General features: G+C 37.7%; 1 protein-coding gene and 1 non-coding gene across 2 annotated transcripts in view; both read left to right on the top strand.

Moving 5' to 3' along the window:
* CERS6 (ceramide synthase 6) overlaps positions 1-16,974 on the top strand; it is a 331,299-nt gene that overhangs the window by 259,980 nt on the left and 54,345 nt on the right. The window contains exons 7-8 of the mRNA XM_049616074.1: positions 13,296-13,424; positions 16,137-16,243. Of these exons, the coding sequence (XP_049472031.1) occupies positions 13,296-13,424; positions 16,137-16,243 (236 nt within the window). The remainder of the gene's footprint in view (positions 1-13,295; positions 13,425-16,136; positions 16,244-16,974) is intronic.
* On the top strand, positions 9,339-9,423 carry TRNAR-UCG (transfer RNA arginine (anticodon UCG)). The gene has a single exon. It is a non-coding gene; the product is annotated as a tRNA-Arg (tRNA).

The following is a 16,974-nucleotide window of genomic DNA, read 5'->3' as shown; positions in this document are numbered from 1 at the left end:
TTTCTTTCTTTCTTTCTTTCTTTCTTTCTTTCTTTCTTTCTTTCTTTTTCTTTCTTTCTTTCTTTCCTTCCTTCCTTCCTTCCTTCTCTTTCTTTCATATAATTTATTGTCAAATTGGCTTACATACAACACCCAGTCCTCATCCCAACAAGTGCCCTCCTCAGTGCCCATCACCCTCCCCCCACCTCTCTCAATGCCCATCACCTCTCCCCCACCTCCCCCATCCACCCTCAGTTTGTTCTCTGTATTTAAGAGTCTCTTGTGGTTTGCCTCCCTCCTTCTCTGTTTGTGACTATTTTTTCCCCTTCCCTCCCCCCATGGACTTCTGGTAAGTTTCTCAAGATCCACATATGAGTGAAAACATATGATTATCTGCCCTTCTCTGACTGACTTATTTCACTCAGCATACCTTCCCGTTCTACCCACGTTGCTGCATATGGCGTAATTTCATTCTTTCTCATTGCCAAGGAGTATTCCATTGTATGTATAAACCACATCTTTATCCATTCATCAGTTGATGGACATTTAGGCTGTTTCCATAATTTGGCTATTGTTGAAAGTGCTGCTATAAACATTGGGGTACATGTGCCCCAATGCATCAGCACTCCTATATCTCTTGGGTAAATTCCTAGTACTGCTATTGCTGGGTCATAGGGTAGTTCTATTTTTAACTTTTTGAGGAAGGCCTTTTTCTCTGTTGCCTTCTCTTACTGGTGAATTGTAGCCCTTGCTCTTTTCCTTTGCGTGTTGTTGACTGTCACTGCGGGTCCTTGGTGGTTCCCTCTCCACTGCTCCACTACTCTGAGGATCTGCTGTTCCATCCATCAGCGAGGATTAATCGAATGTCCTGGTGACCAACTGCATTCCCTACCTTGTATGTTGCAACTATTTAACTAAACCCTCTAAAAACAGCCTTCTAATTATGAAATAGAGATGTTTGAAGACAGACACTCATTGACAACACAGTATGGAAGGCTTTTCATAGGGTTATTGATAGAAAGGTTATAAAGAATGTTTTCTTTCATTTCCCTGTTAAATGACAATGAGCTTGAATGGCTGCTTCAAATAAGGACCCAGATTTATAAACATTGAATCCGAATGCATGCCTCAAACTGTTACAATAAGTAGCTGAAGTGAAGTTTAGAAATCATTTTGTGTGTGTGTGACTTAATGAGTTTCTGAGTCTTTCTAAAATGGCTTTTATGTTCATAAACTCTTTTTTCCAGAAGTATTCTAGTATTGCCAGCTTTTTTTCTTTCAGTTGCTGTTTCCAAATAGAATCTGGTGTTTAAAAACGAGAGGAGAACCTCTCATCCCTGTGGTGACAGAGCACATTGACACTGTCTTGATCATTTCCAGAGTTGGTACTTATTTGGTCAGTGATGAGAGTTATTATTATTAACCTTCCCAGAGGGAAGGGACAGCCCAGATGTAGTCATTTGGTATAACGGACTTGTAATTTAAATACCCTATTATGTGCCTCCAAGGTATTTTGAGGATTTTATCTTACTTACTTTTTTCTTCTTTCTTCCCTCCATTTGTCTGTCCTTCCCTCCCTTCCTCTTTTCCTTCCTTCTGCTGTAAGCACAAAATTGTTAAGGTATCTTATTAAAACAACAGGTGTATTCTCAGTATTCAACATTTTTTGAAACATCTTTTATGTCTCAAGGCTTAATTTTTATTAAAATTCTGTTTTTAGCACCTGTTCACAATGTGTATTTCTCCTGCACATCCAGAATTTCCAAGGGAAACGAATAAATGTGTTGGAGCTCAGAACAGATTGCCTGTGTCTAAGCCCTATGTCCCTTTTAACTAAACTGCTGTTTGGCTTGAAGGCCTGGGCCCTTAGCCAATAAACCCTACTTGTGTTCGGAGTCCTTTGTAGGAAGTCATCCATGGCCAAGTTCCAGGGCCCAGCTGGTGAAATCAGCTTGTTGCTCTTTTGGTCTTTAACCTGAGAGAAAAACTACATCTTGTAAAAGATCCGAACAGAGAGAAGTGTGATGATTAAGTTTAGCAAGAAACTTCTTGATAGGCTTGTGTTTTCTGTCTGGTAACTTCTGTAGAGACTAACTGGTACCTGTTGCTACGAATGCTTTAGCTGCCTTTTAGGGGCTTGCCATGCTCCAGATTTTTCCTGCTTCAGTTAGTTTTAGAGTGAAGAAAATGCATCTCCTTTATAAGGAAGCAGGATGGCATGGAATTTAATGAAATAATATCCATGAAACTTGTGTAGTGTTTGATGAATAGAGCTTAGAACATCACCTAGCACATAATGATCAAAATTTGGCTGAATCAATATATAGTGCTAAAACCAGCCAACAAACAAAAACCTCCAAAACTAATGGTCACAAATTGTTGTATTTTTGGTCAATTAAAGTTAGCAAAAATAATTAGGAAGGGGAACTGACTTAAAGTTGCCAATTTTTTACTTTGTCTAGTAAGGAAATTTAAAGAACACCTGCTACTTACCACCCTCAATTCATAAAGGAAGTTTTAATATTTTAAAGGAGAAAGGACACCTTGTAATAAAGGACAGATCTTTAAATGTATCTTTATGAAAAAGTTATTATTTTTCTCATTTTCTTCTAGACTAGGGAATAGTTATGGGTATTTTGCCTTAGAAGTTAAAAGCATGGGCTCTGGAATCCATCTACCTTCTCAGCACCACTGGTATGACCTTGACCAACTTACTGTGCCTTGCTTTCCTGATCCAAAGAATGGAGTTCATATAACCTAAGTCACAAGGGTATTATGTGCATAAAAAAGTAATACATGTTCTTTGAGCAGTGCCTGGCACATAGTAAATGCTCAATAAATGTTAGCTATTACTATAGTAATTAACTTGGTTCACCAAATATTGCCACCTCTCTACCCCCAGGCACTCGTTCCTTCTCAGCCATGCCCCCTCTTGTGGTTGGATGGGGCCAGGTGATTGGTAAGCTGTGAGCAAAACTGACTTGAGTCACTTTGGGACTGAGGTATTTTCTAGATCAGCAGTTCTCAAAGTATAGTCTGCGGACCCATGGAGATCCTTTCAGGAGGTCTGCAAGGTCAAAACTGTTTTCATCCTATACTAAGATGTCATCTGCTCCTCTGACTGCATTGAAATTGTACTCATAGTCCAGGAGTAATAGTGGCCAAAGTTGCAGGCAGTGGCCCCAAACTGTACTAGTAATTGGGTTCTTCACTGCCACATGCTTACAGGAAGAAAAGTTGCCAGTTTCAGTTAAGAATGTTCTTGATGAAGCACTGAAGAGTGTTAATTTTATTAAATCTCTCTTCTTGGGTACACACTTAAAAATGTCTTGTGTGATGAAGTAGGAAGTAGGCGTAAAGAACTTGTGCAGCTTAACAGTGTACAATAGTGTCCCCAGGAAGATCATGTGCATGTAGTGCTTTCTGTTGGAAGCTGAACTACCTGCTTTCTTCTCCCATAGATCTCATTTTTACTTGGAAGAATGACTAACCGACTGTGGTTATTCCAACTTACGTGTTTGGGAATCATTTTTTTGAAAACGCAAAAGTGACTTTGTCAAGTTGTTTCAAGAAAAAAAAAATGACAATGTTTGTTGTCAATGATAAAACTGAAGTTCTCATGCAAAGGTAGATTTTTGGAAGACTTGTGTCCACCAGTGAGAGCTTGATAGCATCTCAATCCATAAAGACTTCTCTAATGAGATTGGTAGTGATATTAATAAAAGTGATTTTTTTTAAATACTAACTCAGGGAACCAGTATTTTCCAAATGACTAATGCATGAGCTGCAGTGGCATGCATGAGTAAAAGATTCATTCAAAGGTCAAGACAGACCAAAGGACTTCACTGTAAAAGAATATGAAAGGGGCATTGATATGGTTTTAGACTCGACATTGCACCTAACCTTTGAGAATATCCCACTTGTCAAATTTTGGTACAATATCAAAGAATATTCATAACTGTCTGAAAAGACTATTAAGATACTTGTCCCTTTCCAACCGTTAGGCACTTGTTATACTTCAACCAAAATAGCTTAGGACAACAGATTGAATGTATATGCAGTTAAAGAGAATCCAACGCTCCTGTCTTATCTTAAGCCAGACGTCAAAGAGATTCGAAATAATGTAAAACACAGCCATTACATTACAGATAATGTAAAACACAGCTCCTCACTATTTTTTTTTAGTTTTAGAAAATGTAGTTATTTTTCATAAAAATATTTGTTAATTAACATGTAATAGACTTTAATAAATGTGTTTTACCTATGTTTTGTATTTCTCAGTTTTAACATCTAATGTGGATACTAATAGATATAACCCACATCAAGAAACACTTTTTGGTGTCCTCAATGATTTTTTTTTTTAATTTTTTTTTTCAACATTTATTTATTTGTGGGACAGAGAGAGACAGAGCATGAATGGGGGAGGGGCAGAGAGAGAGGGAGACACAGAATCGGAAACAGGCTCCAGGCTCCGAGCCGTCAGCCCAGAGCCTGACGCGGGGCTCGAACTCACGGAGTGCGAGATCGTGACCTGGCTGAAGTCGGACGCCCAACCGACTGCGCCACCCAGGCGCCCCCTCAATGATTTTTAAAAATACAAAAGTGGTCTGAGACCAGAACGTTTAAGAACTGCTGGTGGAGATTATTTTTAAGGATTTTCTAGAGATACGATTCCAAGGTAGTGCCTCAGCTTGTATTGATGTGTCCTTGTCCTTTGTTTGCAAAGCTCAGATCACAACAATGACACATGCCCATCCTGAGAGAGATGGAACGTGATGTGGTGTTCTCTCTGTGTCACCTGTGCGCTAGACACAGGCAGGCAGGCCACTTTATGGCTTCTTGCCCAGAGGTGCAGAGTTGCTCTTTTGTGTGTCCACTTGTGATTGGAGTAGGAATATCCTGCCTCCAGAGTTCTGAGGCAGATATTCCTGACTCTTAGGCCTTGGTTCTGTTGCTTTCTCAATACTATGTCTTCAGAATATAAGAAGGGTAGAAGAGGCAGCTCATTTTAATAAGCTACCACCTGTGAGCAGAACATTTCAACCCAGTGCTGTGTGTAGGCTGGTGGGAAAACAATGGAACAGTGTTGTCTGGAAGAGAAATGTGTCTTCTGGGGCAATTTTATCAGAGTTTATTCAAAGGCTGCCTTAACAAGTGGCTTAATCTGGCAGTCAGACACCTAAGTGCCCTGCCAGGGGAGGGCTCTCAAGCGTCTTTAGATGTCACAGTCAGACTGCTGGGCCATAGACAGACCTGGGGCAGGGTGGCAGCACATGTCCTGCAGTCCACAGTGCAGGAGGACTCTTCTTCCAGTGCGGTGCAAAGAGTCTCAGCATTGCCCCATTGCAGAGACCCACATGCCATGACATAGTGCTGCTGGTCTAGGGCTCTGGGGCTTTAAGTCTGGGGTCTGTGGAGTCCCACCGTCTCGCAGGAGGTGACATCAGTACTTGAAAGGTTCCACTTTCGTTTGGCTGGTTCAGTCATTCAGTTTCCTCTGGGGAGTTTCTCTCAAGTCACCCCAGGGGTCTTGGAAACACACCCACTCTGGTTTATCATAGCTCTAACTCTCTCCCTAACTCCATTAATCCCCTCTGTTTCTGTCCCCATAAATACAAATGGATCCACTCTCACATCCTTCCTTCTGGCTTCCTAAGAAGGGGCACCCTTTCCACTCATGGCTAACCCTGCACCTTTGCTCTTGGTCCCCCTTCTCTCCCTGCCTTCCAGATATGGACCGTGTTCCCCTTGTTAGTCTCTCATATATGTTTCCAGAAGTGTCCTCTCTCTACAGCATCCTTCCTCACAGCCATCTTTTCTCACATGTTTGTTTCTGAGAAGCAGCCTGCTGCATAGTTAGGAGCCTGGGCTCTGGGGTCACACACAACTGAATTCAGATGTGGTCTCAAGCCCATTCTTACTGTGTGACTTTGGAATAATTGTATAACATCTCTGTGCCTCAGTTTCTTTCCAAAATTCAGTTCTAATAGTACTTGCTTTATGTGACTAAATGACAGCATCAGACAGAGCCTTTGGGGCTTGAAAATTAGTAGGCAGATTGGAAGGTAGATAGGACTTCACCACGTAGTCGAAGTAGAGTGGGGCTTGGAGAAAAGAGAAACTACCAGCATTCCAACCAGAAAAAAAAAACCCACATGGCTAGAGGCCTGCATGGGGCCCAGAAGAAGCATGACAGGTGAGTTCTGCAGGTAGAGTTCTGGCTGCTTGTGAAGAGGAGTGGGGAGCTCAGGCAGCTAAAGAACGAGGAGTTAGAGGACAAGAGATAAGGCTGATGAAAACAGTAAGAGTTCCTCTGAACCCCTTCTGACAACTTACAGCATCGTCTCAACTTGGTTGATCTGAAGGAGACATGTTTCATCTTCATCTAAAGCACAAAATTGAGTCCTTGATTGCCTGTTGTCATTTTGGGCCTCAAGGGCTTTGGCAGTAAATATGAAGATGATGGCTTTTGAGTCCTGGGATGTTTCTGATTTTACTTGAGCACAGTCTGCCCCCTACTGATCATTCTGGATGTTTTCAACCTAAATGGGTTTACTTGATATCATTAAGTGCTGCCATTTGCTTTCATCCTCAAGGATATTGGGGGGAGGAGAGGGAGAGGAGAGGGGGAGAGAATAAAGTCTGTAAACCTGTGCACCACTTAAAACTGTTATATTTAAAGTGTCTCAGAAGTGACCCTTCTAGCATTAAAAACTAGTTAGTGTGACTGGGCCAAGTGTAATTTAAATGGAGCCCAGAAGGCATATATTAAGGCCTCCAACTCCAGGCACTTGTAATTTGACACTACTGGTAGTGATGAAAATTTCTGAGGACCCAAAGTTCAATGAGAAAAATAAATGCATGTATAATTAAGAAAAATATCTACATCGTTTGAAAGCATAATGTATTTCAAGAGTGTGCTCTTGATGAAGAAAGGAAAGGAAAACATGAAGGAGGACTCCAGGGAGTTGCAAATTAAGTTCTGTGCTCTGACCAGGCACACTGGAAGGGAATTAGTGGCACTATCTTACTATTTTCTGTTGTGCAAATAAAATTTTATTGTATCCTTCTCCACAGTAATAAAATCAATTAAAGATTAAATATTAACTAAATAACACATAGGAGACAAGATTATGAGTTCTTGATCTTGAAATGGTACTGTAAATGTTACACAGGAGAAAGATTGGGTAGACACTGCTTATCCAGCGTTTCTTTACTTCATTTTGTATATGTTCCCAGAAGCTATAAAGTAAAGGCACATCTAACAGTAGGGAAAGTAATATTGCCTCCAGACAGCTTTTGTTTTGAAAGCCGGTAAAGAAACTTCGTGATTTTCAAATATGAGAATTTTAATAGATACCTGCAAAACTTTTTTGATAGTTGATCTGAATTTTAAGAGTAATATTTTATGACTTCTTCAGAACAAGTAAAAATTAAATCTCTTGTACATTCTTTATCTGAGAAAGTTGGACCTAATACTATGCAATTGTCACATCTCAGATAACATGATTTAAGTATCCCATAATATGTTCTTAGATGCGGCTCTAAGACAGGGGTCATCAGACTTTTCTGTGAAGGGCCAGATAGTAAATATTTTAAACTTGCAGGCCACATAGTCTCTGTTGCAAGTATTCAACTCTGCCACATTAGGAAGAACTCTGCCATAGACAATGGTTAAACAAATGAATGCGACAGTGTTCTCTTTATTTACAAAAGTAAATGGGGAGCCAGATTTGGCTTGGGGGCTATAGTGTGCCTTTCTCTGCTCTAAGGTAGAGTAACCTAGGTGTACATATTGACCAAATAGTGAGGATATGAGATTTGAGTATGGCTAATAGAGATATTTAAATCATATCAGTACATATTTTTTAAACATTTTGATAATAACAGTAGTAAATTCAGTCTTTAATCAGTTTCTTGGCATTTACTGTTTTTAGAATGATGTTTGTATATGACAGTTAACTTCCTCAAAGACCCGAGTCTGTATACATTTAGTACAAAGGTGGAAAAATCTAATCTATTGAAAAAAAAAGTGTTGAAATAAACTTGATTTGGTGTAAATGAAGTTTTATTCATGGATTGAGTTTTAGAGAAGAGATAATTGAATAATTTCTGCTAGAACTACTCTACTTTATAATTGAACAAATATTTCTCAAATCAATCACACATTTTTATCCCTTCCCAAATTCTCCTGTGAATATTTACCCTAGCATGCCTAGGCTACCCATGAGAGTGAAAGTGAATTCACATTACAGTTTTTGAAGAGGCTTGTTATTTAAAATATCTCTCTTTAAATGGCACATTTAACCAGTTCTCTTTATAGTACACCAAAATTCAAGGCCAGTTAAAAATAAAATACCCAAATAAATTGAGGGAGATTGCAGATACCCAAAGGTTGACATTTAAATACATTGTGTGAACTTTTCACATCACGCATGGGTAAGAGAAAGGTATAATTGTTTTCAGATTGCCTAATATGGGGCAAATCAGAATCAACTCATTTCTGTTGATCACCATGAATATACTTTTATTTACGTCATCATCTCAAGACCTAGACAGTTTCTTAGTCTCTTGTTTCTTTTTTTAAGAGTTTTTTTTTTTTTAATATACTCATGCTGTCCCTCAGGACTTTAGCTATAGCCAAAGATTGAGAACCTATGATATTTTTGTATTACCGCAACAGAAAAAGTATTTACCTATGATTATTCTTGCTATATGTAAGTTTTCTCTGAAATTCTCCCCCACTGCCATCTGTATGTTTGTGCTGCAGCAGGACTGGAGCCTGACTGGCCACTCTGCCCTGCACGTTGCCAGGTTACCTGCCACAAGTCCACTTCCTGCCCAGCCGTGCTTCTCCCCAACTTGCTGACTTTCACAGTCAGGTTGCAAACTCCCAAGTGAAGAGATAGGAAGACAGTTTGTTATTGATCTCTATTAAAAATGACATGTTATTCTGTCAAAAGTCACACAAATTTCTATGTACCCTGAAGGTTCAAATTTTTTAAAAAAACTGTTTAAAAGCCAAAACAAAACAAATAGACATGAGAGATTTCAACGATGGTTGCAGTTGCCATGCACCGAAATCAGTCTTAAATTATGATGTTGTCCTTCTGTTCCTTAGAGAATTTGAAAATCTGTTAAATGGGTAACCTGGTGCTAATTATCTGATTTCTATTCATTCTATTAAAGTTTATTATATTTGTTTATTTTATTTGTTAAATTCAGGATAGCTAATACATGTCATTTGCATCTGAGAGGGAAGAGTTTTCTTTGCCTTACACTTTAGAAATATTTCATATTCTTCACTATTTATGCACATCTAAATCAGCTATCACTTAAAATCTTGGCCTCCTTGGGGCGCCTGGGTGGCTCAGTTGGTTGAGCGTCTGACTTCGGCTCAGGTCATGATCTCACGGTCCGTGGGTTCGAGCCCCGCGTCGGGCTCTGTGCTGACAGCTCAGAGCCTGGAGCCCGTTTCAGATTCTGTGTCTCCCTCTCTCTCTGCCCGTCCCCTGTTCATGCTCTGTCTCTCTCTGTCTCAAAAATAAATAAACGTTAAAAAAAAAAATCTTGGCCTCCTTATTCCTTTTTTCAGAAGGTTCACCAGTGTTTTGCTTTATTTGTTGCAAAGATTATTCCCAAAAGAAACTACAAGGAATTATTAATACTTTATCCAGGAAATGGGAATTTAAGGAACAAGCTTCTTGTTGTTTGTGGGGTTTTTTTCGTAATGAGAAATGAGTTAATTTTGCTTTCATAAAAACTTGCATATCAAGATGAATTTCTGGTGCCTCCTGGAGACAGAGCATTATTTGCAAGACTCTGTGCATCCTGATCATTGGCAAGGGAGTTCCATCGTATAGAACATCAGACTTAGTTTTAATGAGAAGGGTGATCCCTCTGGCCTTTCGTCACTAATATTTATTTTGTATAAATTCCTCTTGGAGAACTGAATTAAGGATGCCATTTCTCATTCTAACGGTTGGAGATGGAGCCCAAGTAGCTGGAATTTCTGTTGTGGAAGCAACACAGATCAGACTAAGAGGCTGTTCTAGGTTCTCCAAATGCCATTCAGTATGTAATAAGGAAAAAAACACCATTGTCTTACCAGTTTCTGCTATTAAAATGGATGGGTCTTCCTTGAATTCTTTCATTATAGATTCATTCTAATTGACTCTGAGTCAAGACCACATCCGATTTTCATTTCTTTCTCTGATAATTAACAGGGAACAGCCACTGGAATGAGGGCTGAGGTCAGGGTCTGTATTAGGCAGGAAACATGGAAGGAGCCCTTGATCTTGGCTGTGAAGATATCCAGAAACAATATGGTAGAACAGCAGGAGGTTGGGAACACCAGTGAAGCAGTCTGTTTTGAATCAGGTCTTTGGAATCAGTCCTTAGTCTGAGGGCCAAGAAGAAATCACAGTCTTTCTACCTAATTGCTGCTACCAAGAATGCAGGAAAACATTCTCAACCGAAAATAGTAAGATTCCTGCAGCTATGCCTGTGTGTACACACCAGTCATTTTCAGCAATAACAAACATGAGGATGAGGTTTCCTACCCTGCATTGATAATGTCCAAGTTGACAATTTATGTATAAAACTATTATTTGGACCAGATTCAATACCTGTAAAAAGAAAGATATCAAGGTAAGGAGATGTAACACATAAAATAATGATTTGCATGGCTTTTATTTGAAGGTATTTTGTATAATGCTTTCTGAAGCAGGAATGTAAAAGACAATTAACTCATTATTCATGCTTTTTTCATATTCATACAGATATGACTGTATAATGAAAATTGGTCTTTTGCCATGGGCATAACTCTGAGTCTCTCAGTAATAAGTATTTTCCAGGACCAGGGGATTTATATGCTGAAATCATTTTCACAAAGCAAACTTTGCCTCAAAAACAAGGCTCTTGTTTTTAGGGGATGCTTGCTATATTGCCAAGAGCTTTGTGTTGTTTACCAACAGTTATATCAGATACAAATTAGGAAATTTAATTATAAAATGGTCCTAATCATCCATAAGTGTTTTAATTAGCTTATATTTATTCATTTTTAAACTAAATAGAGAAAACTTCTGTTTTCTTTCAGTAAATTCAGAGCAGTCATTCAGGGCTGAACAATAACAAATGTGGAAAACGTTCTGGTTAGGCGCTCAGCTGGTTAGACTTTAAATCTGTGTATTGAGCTTGGGCAAATATAAACCCATTCAACTATTGGATTAAGTGCTATATGTTTTCATGTAATTATGTTTGAGAAAGTTTAAAATATCAGTTGATAGGTTAGTTCCACTTGATGCATTGTTTCAAAGTAGTTACTGTCTGGTAGAACACTATACTCCAGGTAATGGAACCTAATAAATTTTTGATAACAGCCTGGAGAGAAAAGATTTCATCTTCCAGTGGAAAACATTATCAGAACAATTTTCATTGTAGGCCTAAGGCATTTGGGTATTGTCCAACTTTAATGATTTAGGAAAATCCTAGATCCCACAAGAACATCAGAAAATCAGAAGTAGGTAAAACTAGTAAGTTGAGTCTGTATATAATCTCACTCATGAAACTCATTAAGTAACATGATCATTATTTCTCTCTGCCAGTGAGCTGAGAACTAAATGGGGAATGTGGTTCTGAAGGAAGGAGCATAGTGGTAGGTCAAGAGTGTGCAAGATTTGGTTCTGTGGTTCTGCTGTGGGCAGTTAGGATTGACTAATGCAAGACGGATAATTTTTCCAACAGTGGTATCCACAGTCAACGTAATATGGTTAATCTGGAGACTAGGTTAACTGAAAGTAAGAGAAATAGTTGCAATTCCTTTTTAAAATGATCTGAGCTTATTTAGGACATGAAAACATTGTTTATCCTGGTAATAAATCAATATGTATGGTTATCAATAACCATACATAGTGGCACTTGCCAAGGCAGAAAAGTAACCTTTGGATATAGTCACCAGAGTATATACAGAACAGTTTAAACACTGTGAGTTTAACACACACACACACACACACACACACACACACACACACACACACACATATTTAACTTTTCATCATTGCCATTTAAAGCTTGATTTTATAAAACATAAAAAAAATATTTTTAAGTGTTCTGCATCACAGGAATTTAAATAGTATAAATATCCATAGCTTTGTAGGTTCACGTTATATATATTAAAATCAAATAATTGAATTTGTTTTCAATATAGGAACTACACAATGAAATAAATGGCACAGGACCTAATAGCAATATTTCATTACTTATGGATTAATATTAGTTACTTTCAAGATCTAAACAAAGGCCATTGTTTAAATGTTTTAAAACCATTTAAAAGTCACCACAGTTGACCTTTCAAATATGAAACTATATGACATCAATAGCTGCTGAATAAAGCAGTGTATATATGCACATACTTGCTCTCTCTCTTTCTCAGTTTCATAATATGCCTTTCATTTTTGGCTAATTTATTTGTCACTACATGAATAGTGTATTTTTCCAAGGCTTCAAGTAGATAACCATTAGGGCCAATCTTGGCATTTAAAATCCCAGAGAAGTTCAAGTATACTTTGGGAGAGAGAGATTTATAAACAAGAGTAAAAATATTAGTAAATGAGAGACTGTATTTCCAAGCAACAGAAATCCCACATCACAGCAAACCATGTCCAGATGGTTAGAAGATAAATCTATGTCAGAGAGAGATGATCTTTTCATATGGGCCAACAAGCAGCTCCATTGAAGTTGACCACAATAAGAATGGCCAATTTACCATTACTATTGCCATTTTTGTTCCTAATGACTGTGGACCAGTAATGGTTAAGATTTAGAGCTTGATTTTGTAGGATTCATCAGAAAAGCCACATATTAGGATTCTTATTTTAACGTACCAGTGGACAGATTCCAGGAGAAGGATGCAAAATCCCCAGCCACAGAAGTCAGAGAAGTGGTTCAGTTGGACCTGCACGGCTGCCCAAAAGATTTTACTCAAGTACAAATCCAAGTAATGCCTTTCTTTGCTTGAAATCCTGAGGTAATTTCTCCCATAGCTTCAAATTCCTTGGTTTAGTACAAAACACTCTTTATGATCTGGCCTTAGCCTTGGCATTTATCACATTCTCGAGAGTCACTGGTCCCTGGTGTGTGTCTGCCACTCTGTGGTGAACTCCCAGAGGGTAGGAAATATATCTTATTCATCTTAGGATCCCCAGTGCTAGGTCCAGTAAGAACCTCAGTAAGTGTCTGTTGAATGGTTGAACAGATGGATGGAAATATTGCAGTACTCTAAGACCTAACATGGCTGTGTTTTTTCCTTCCCCAAGGACTTTGGCATCATGATCCTGCATCACATTGTAGCTATTTTCTTGATTTCCTTTTCATATGTCAACAATATGGCCCGAGTAGGGACCCTGATCCTCTGTCTTCACGATTCATCTGATGCTCTTCTAGAGGTAAACATTTTCTTTCATCTTTAAGAGTTCCAAATCCAGAATTCAGGAAATCCCCAAGACCATCACTTCTATAGTATGCTAGACAGTGTTGGGGGAAGATAGTATATGATTGATTTGAAGCTGCCGAGTGTTTCTTTTGGAAATTGTTAAAGTGAGACTTTAGTATATAAATTTTTGTACTAAGAATGTTGATCATCATAGGATTCTTTATTACTAGAACAATGAAAACCTTCACTATTCCACACTTAAGAAAATGGATGTTTTACAGTCAGAAAATCATTATTTGAATAGGTTTTGTTTCTGGTGTTGTAAAGTTCCACACTGATGTATATGGGAAGTGTAGATAACTCAATTCAGTTATTAATGGTAGTTGTACATCCTGATGAAATTATTTAACGATCATAGTTTTTGTTCACAATATACATGTTATCCTAGTATTTTTACAGTGAGAAGTGTATATGATTTGCAAATTAAATATAAAAACTATGTTCTCTCTATATATAAGTATAAAGAGTATCTGAGGAAATATTGGTTGTATTTTTATTAACTTTCTAAACCATTATTACTTAGGATCATTTAAGTAGCAAAAAAAACAAAACAAAACACCAAGAAGAAGTAAAAGAAAAATGCTTCTAGCATATTTCAAAAGATAAAATCCCACGGAAAATTTTGATGTGGTATTTACTCTTAATCATGGCCCCTATGAAGAGACACACCCAATAGAGATATATAATTAAATAAAATATTTTAAATTTATGCTAAGAAGTTTATGGAACTGGTGAAAGATAAACTTACCAAAGTATAAATTTCATGTAGAAATGGGTCTTAGAATCTATATGCTGAGTTTTTATTCTTCTTGGCCCACAGTTCTGCCCCTTTGAAGTAATACTGTCACTGTGAATAGAGAAGTGCCCTCAAATAATGATCTACTATTACAGTATAAGCAAAAATTCCATATGATAAAATTGAATCTGCTATAAAGACAATTAGTCAAGGCTTGAAATATATATAGCACTTTATGAAAAATTCTGTTCCCTATAAGGCTATGAAACAGAAACACTGCCCTAATGGGCTAAATATGTCAGATGATAGTGTGGCACTGTGATTTTTAAGTGATTTGAGCTAGGCTCTATTTAGCATATTTTTTAAAGGAGAAATGTAATTGTATAAGAGCAATCTGAAAATCAGTTACCATTTGGCTAAATCCTCAGTATGCTTGAAAGTGGAGATTTATGCAGCAATCTACAGTTTTGAAACCAACCCTGTACAGTTTGCCAACTTTAATGTCTATGGAAATGGCTGGTTGAATCTTTGTCTACCACTTTTATCCAGAAAAGAAAATAACCCAGAAATGTCAGTCATATGGCTTGAAAGCAAATATTCTTCATCACGTGGATTTTCTTCACATTTATACAGTAATGGTTGAGACTATCCAAATAATGAGATATGTCAACCATCAACTCTTTGAAGTGGGATGTATGACCTCGACATTTCAGAAAATTGCATGTTTGATGCCTTTTGATTGAATACTGGTGAAGAATGTAAGAGAAAAATGGTTTACCTAGGCAGAAGGAGTCAGAAGATGATTTTTTTCTTTCTTACTATAAATCATGGTGTCACACCCAAAGTACTCATGAAATTAAAAGTTCATAATCCTGGCTTCTGCTCAGTTAATAGGTATTTTTTTCTTAGGAATCCATTTCTCTCATAGTTCTGTGTTTTACTTGAAGCTACCAAATTTTAGCTTCTGTGGATGCTGTCAACAATCCTTTCAAGGTTGACTCAGCTAATTTAACTTTCTAAGAAGTAGAAATAATGTTATGAATTGAGCAAGACATCTTCAGTTTATAACCCTGTGTGTGGGAGCGTGCAAATTCTAGGTGAAAATGTAGAAAGAGGTGATCAAGCAAAATTATGTTTTCAGCGTCACCTGTTACTAGAATCATCTGTAAAAAGTAGATGGTAGGAAAAGGGATGTAATTTCTTCCTTAACTTATAATATAAAAAGTGTTCATTAAATTACTGACATAAATTGTTAGAGTAATTCTCGTGGACACTTGGAACATTAGTGACTTTCATCTAGAAAATGACCCATTAATGTAACTTTGAAAATTATACCTAAGTGGATTCATTGAAATAACATGATCTTGACATGTTCTTCATTTCTAAATTTATGAGAATAAGCCAAGAAACTGTCTTCCCAGATATTCCTTATTACTGTTTAAGGAAAACCTATAACTCTAAATAGAAAGAAGAAAGCAATGCAGAAATTCTCCATATATTCTGTATAAAGTCTGTGGCCTTAGTGTTTGCAACTCATTAGAGGTTTCAAGGATTGCCTAGTACTTTCTACTTTGACCTGTTATGACAAATTCCTGTGTTGGTGTCTTTGGCTTGCTAATATCATCTATAATGCAAGAATTTTCTTATTTTTCTGTTTCCCTGAGATCAACCATATAATTGAATTTTTCAGGTTGCTGAATGTTTGATTAAATCTGTGACAGTCAGTAGTTCTACTTCTAGCTAATGCTGCATTTCACTCAACTTGTGGGTAATTTATAAATACTGATGCATGATGCATGACATTTCAAAGTAGCAGGCAATTTAATGCATCTGGTAAGTTATATCTTATAGGAGACTCATGCATATTGAAAGAAGCTTTTCATTTATCAGTTTAACTAAATTAATATATCACATTCCTTCTTTTCATAGGCTGCCAAAATGGCAAATTATGCCAAGTTTCAGAAAAGTTGTGATCTTCTGTTTGTTATGTTTGCCATGGTTTTTATCACTGCACGACTGGGCATATTTCCTTTCTGGTGAGTATGCCAATCTTCTTTCCGTTAGAGCCACCCCTTCCACATAAGCTTTATGAATATTTTGCTTTTGAATTTCATTCCAAATATTTAGTGAGAGGTTTAAAGAAAAGTAGGGGAGGGACTCAAGAAATGCCTCAATGTCTTCTTCCAGAAGAGGGTTGTACTCTTTACTAATACTTCCTGCAGGATAGTTAGAGAGGGATATGGCTTACAGAGGTTCTGAGGCCACAGAAAGCCGTCTGCCATTTTGGTGTCCAGTCTAGAGTATGATTCAGCAAACTTTAACTATGAAAGTTTGAATCCATAAAGGAAACTTGGTGTTTCAACCAGTTATGTATCAGAGATCCTCTGTACCAGGGGTTTACAAAGTATTGTTTCTGGACTGGTAGCAACAGCATCACCAGGGAACTTGATAGCAGTATAACTTACTGGGCCCCACCCCAGACCTACAGAATCACAAGCTTTGGAGTTGGGTCCTAGAATTCTGTGTTTGGATGAGCCTTCCTGATGGTTCTGCTCCATATTAAAATTTGAGTACCATGTCCTGTGTAATTCTCTTCATCTGCTGTACGTATAGCTAAAACAGATGGAAGGTATAACCTGAAAGTAATCCCTGAAATTCCCTATGACCTATTAATGTCTGGATGTCTTTTGTTGAGAGCTAAGGACACGCTGTTGACTGACTTTGATGGAATTTGATAACCTTTCTATAGAAAATACGTCCAGTGTCA

This window comes from Panthera uncia (genome assembly GCF_023721935.1).
Source record: "Panthera uncia isolate 11264 chromosome C1 unlocalized genomic scaffold, Puncia_PCG_1.0 HiC_scaffold_3, whole genome shotgun sequence".
Taxonomy (NCBI): Eukaryota; Metazoa; Chordata; class Mammalia; order Carnivora; family Felidae; genus Panthera; species Panthera uncia.
Note: the sequence above shows the minus strand (reverse complement) of the source record. Positions and strands in the feature narration are given on the sequence as shown.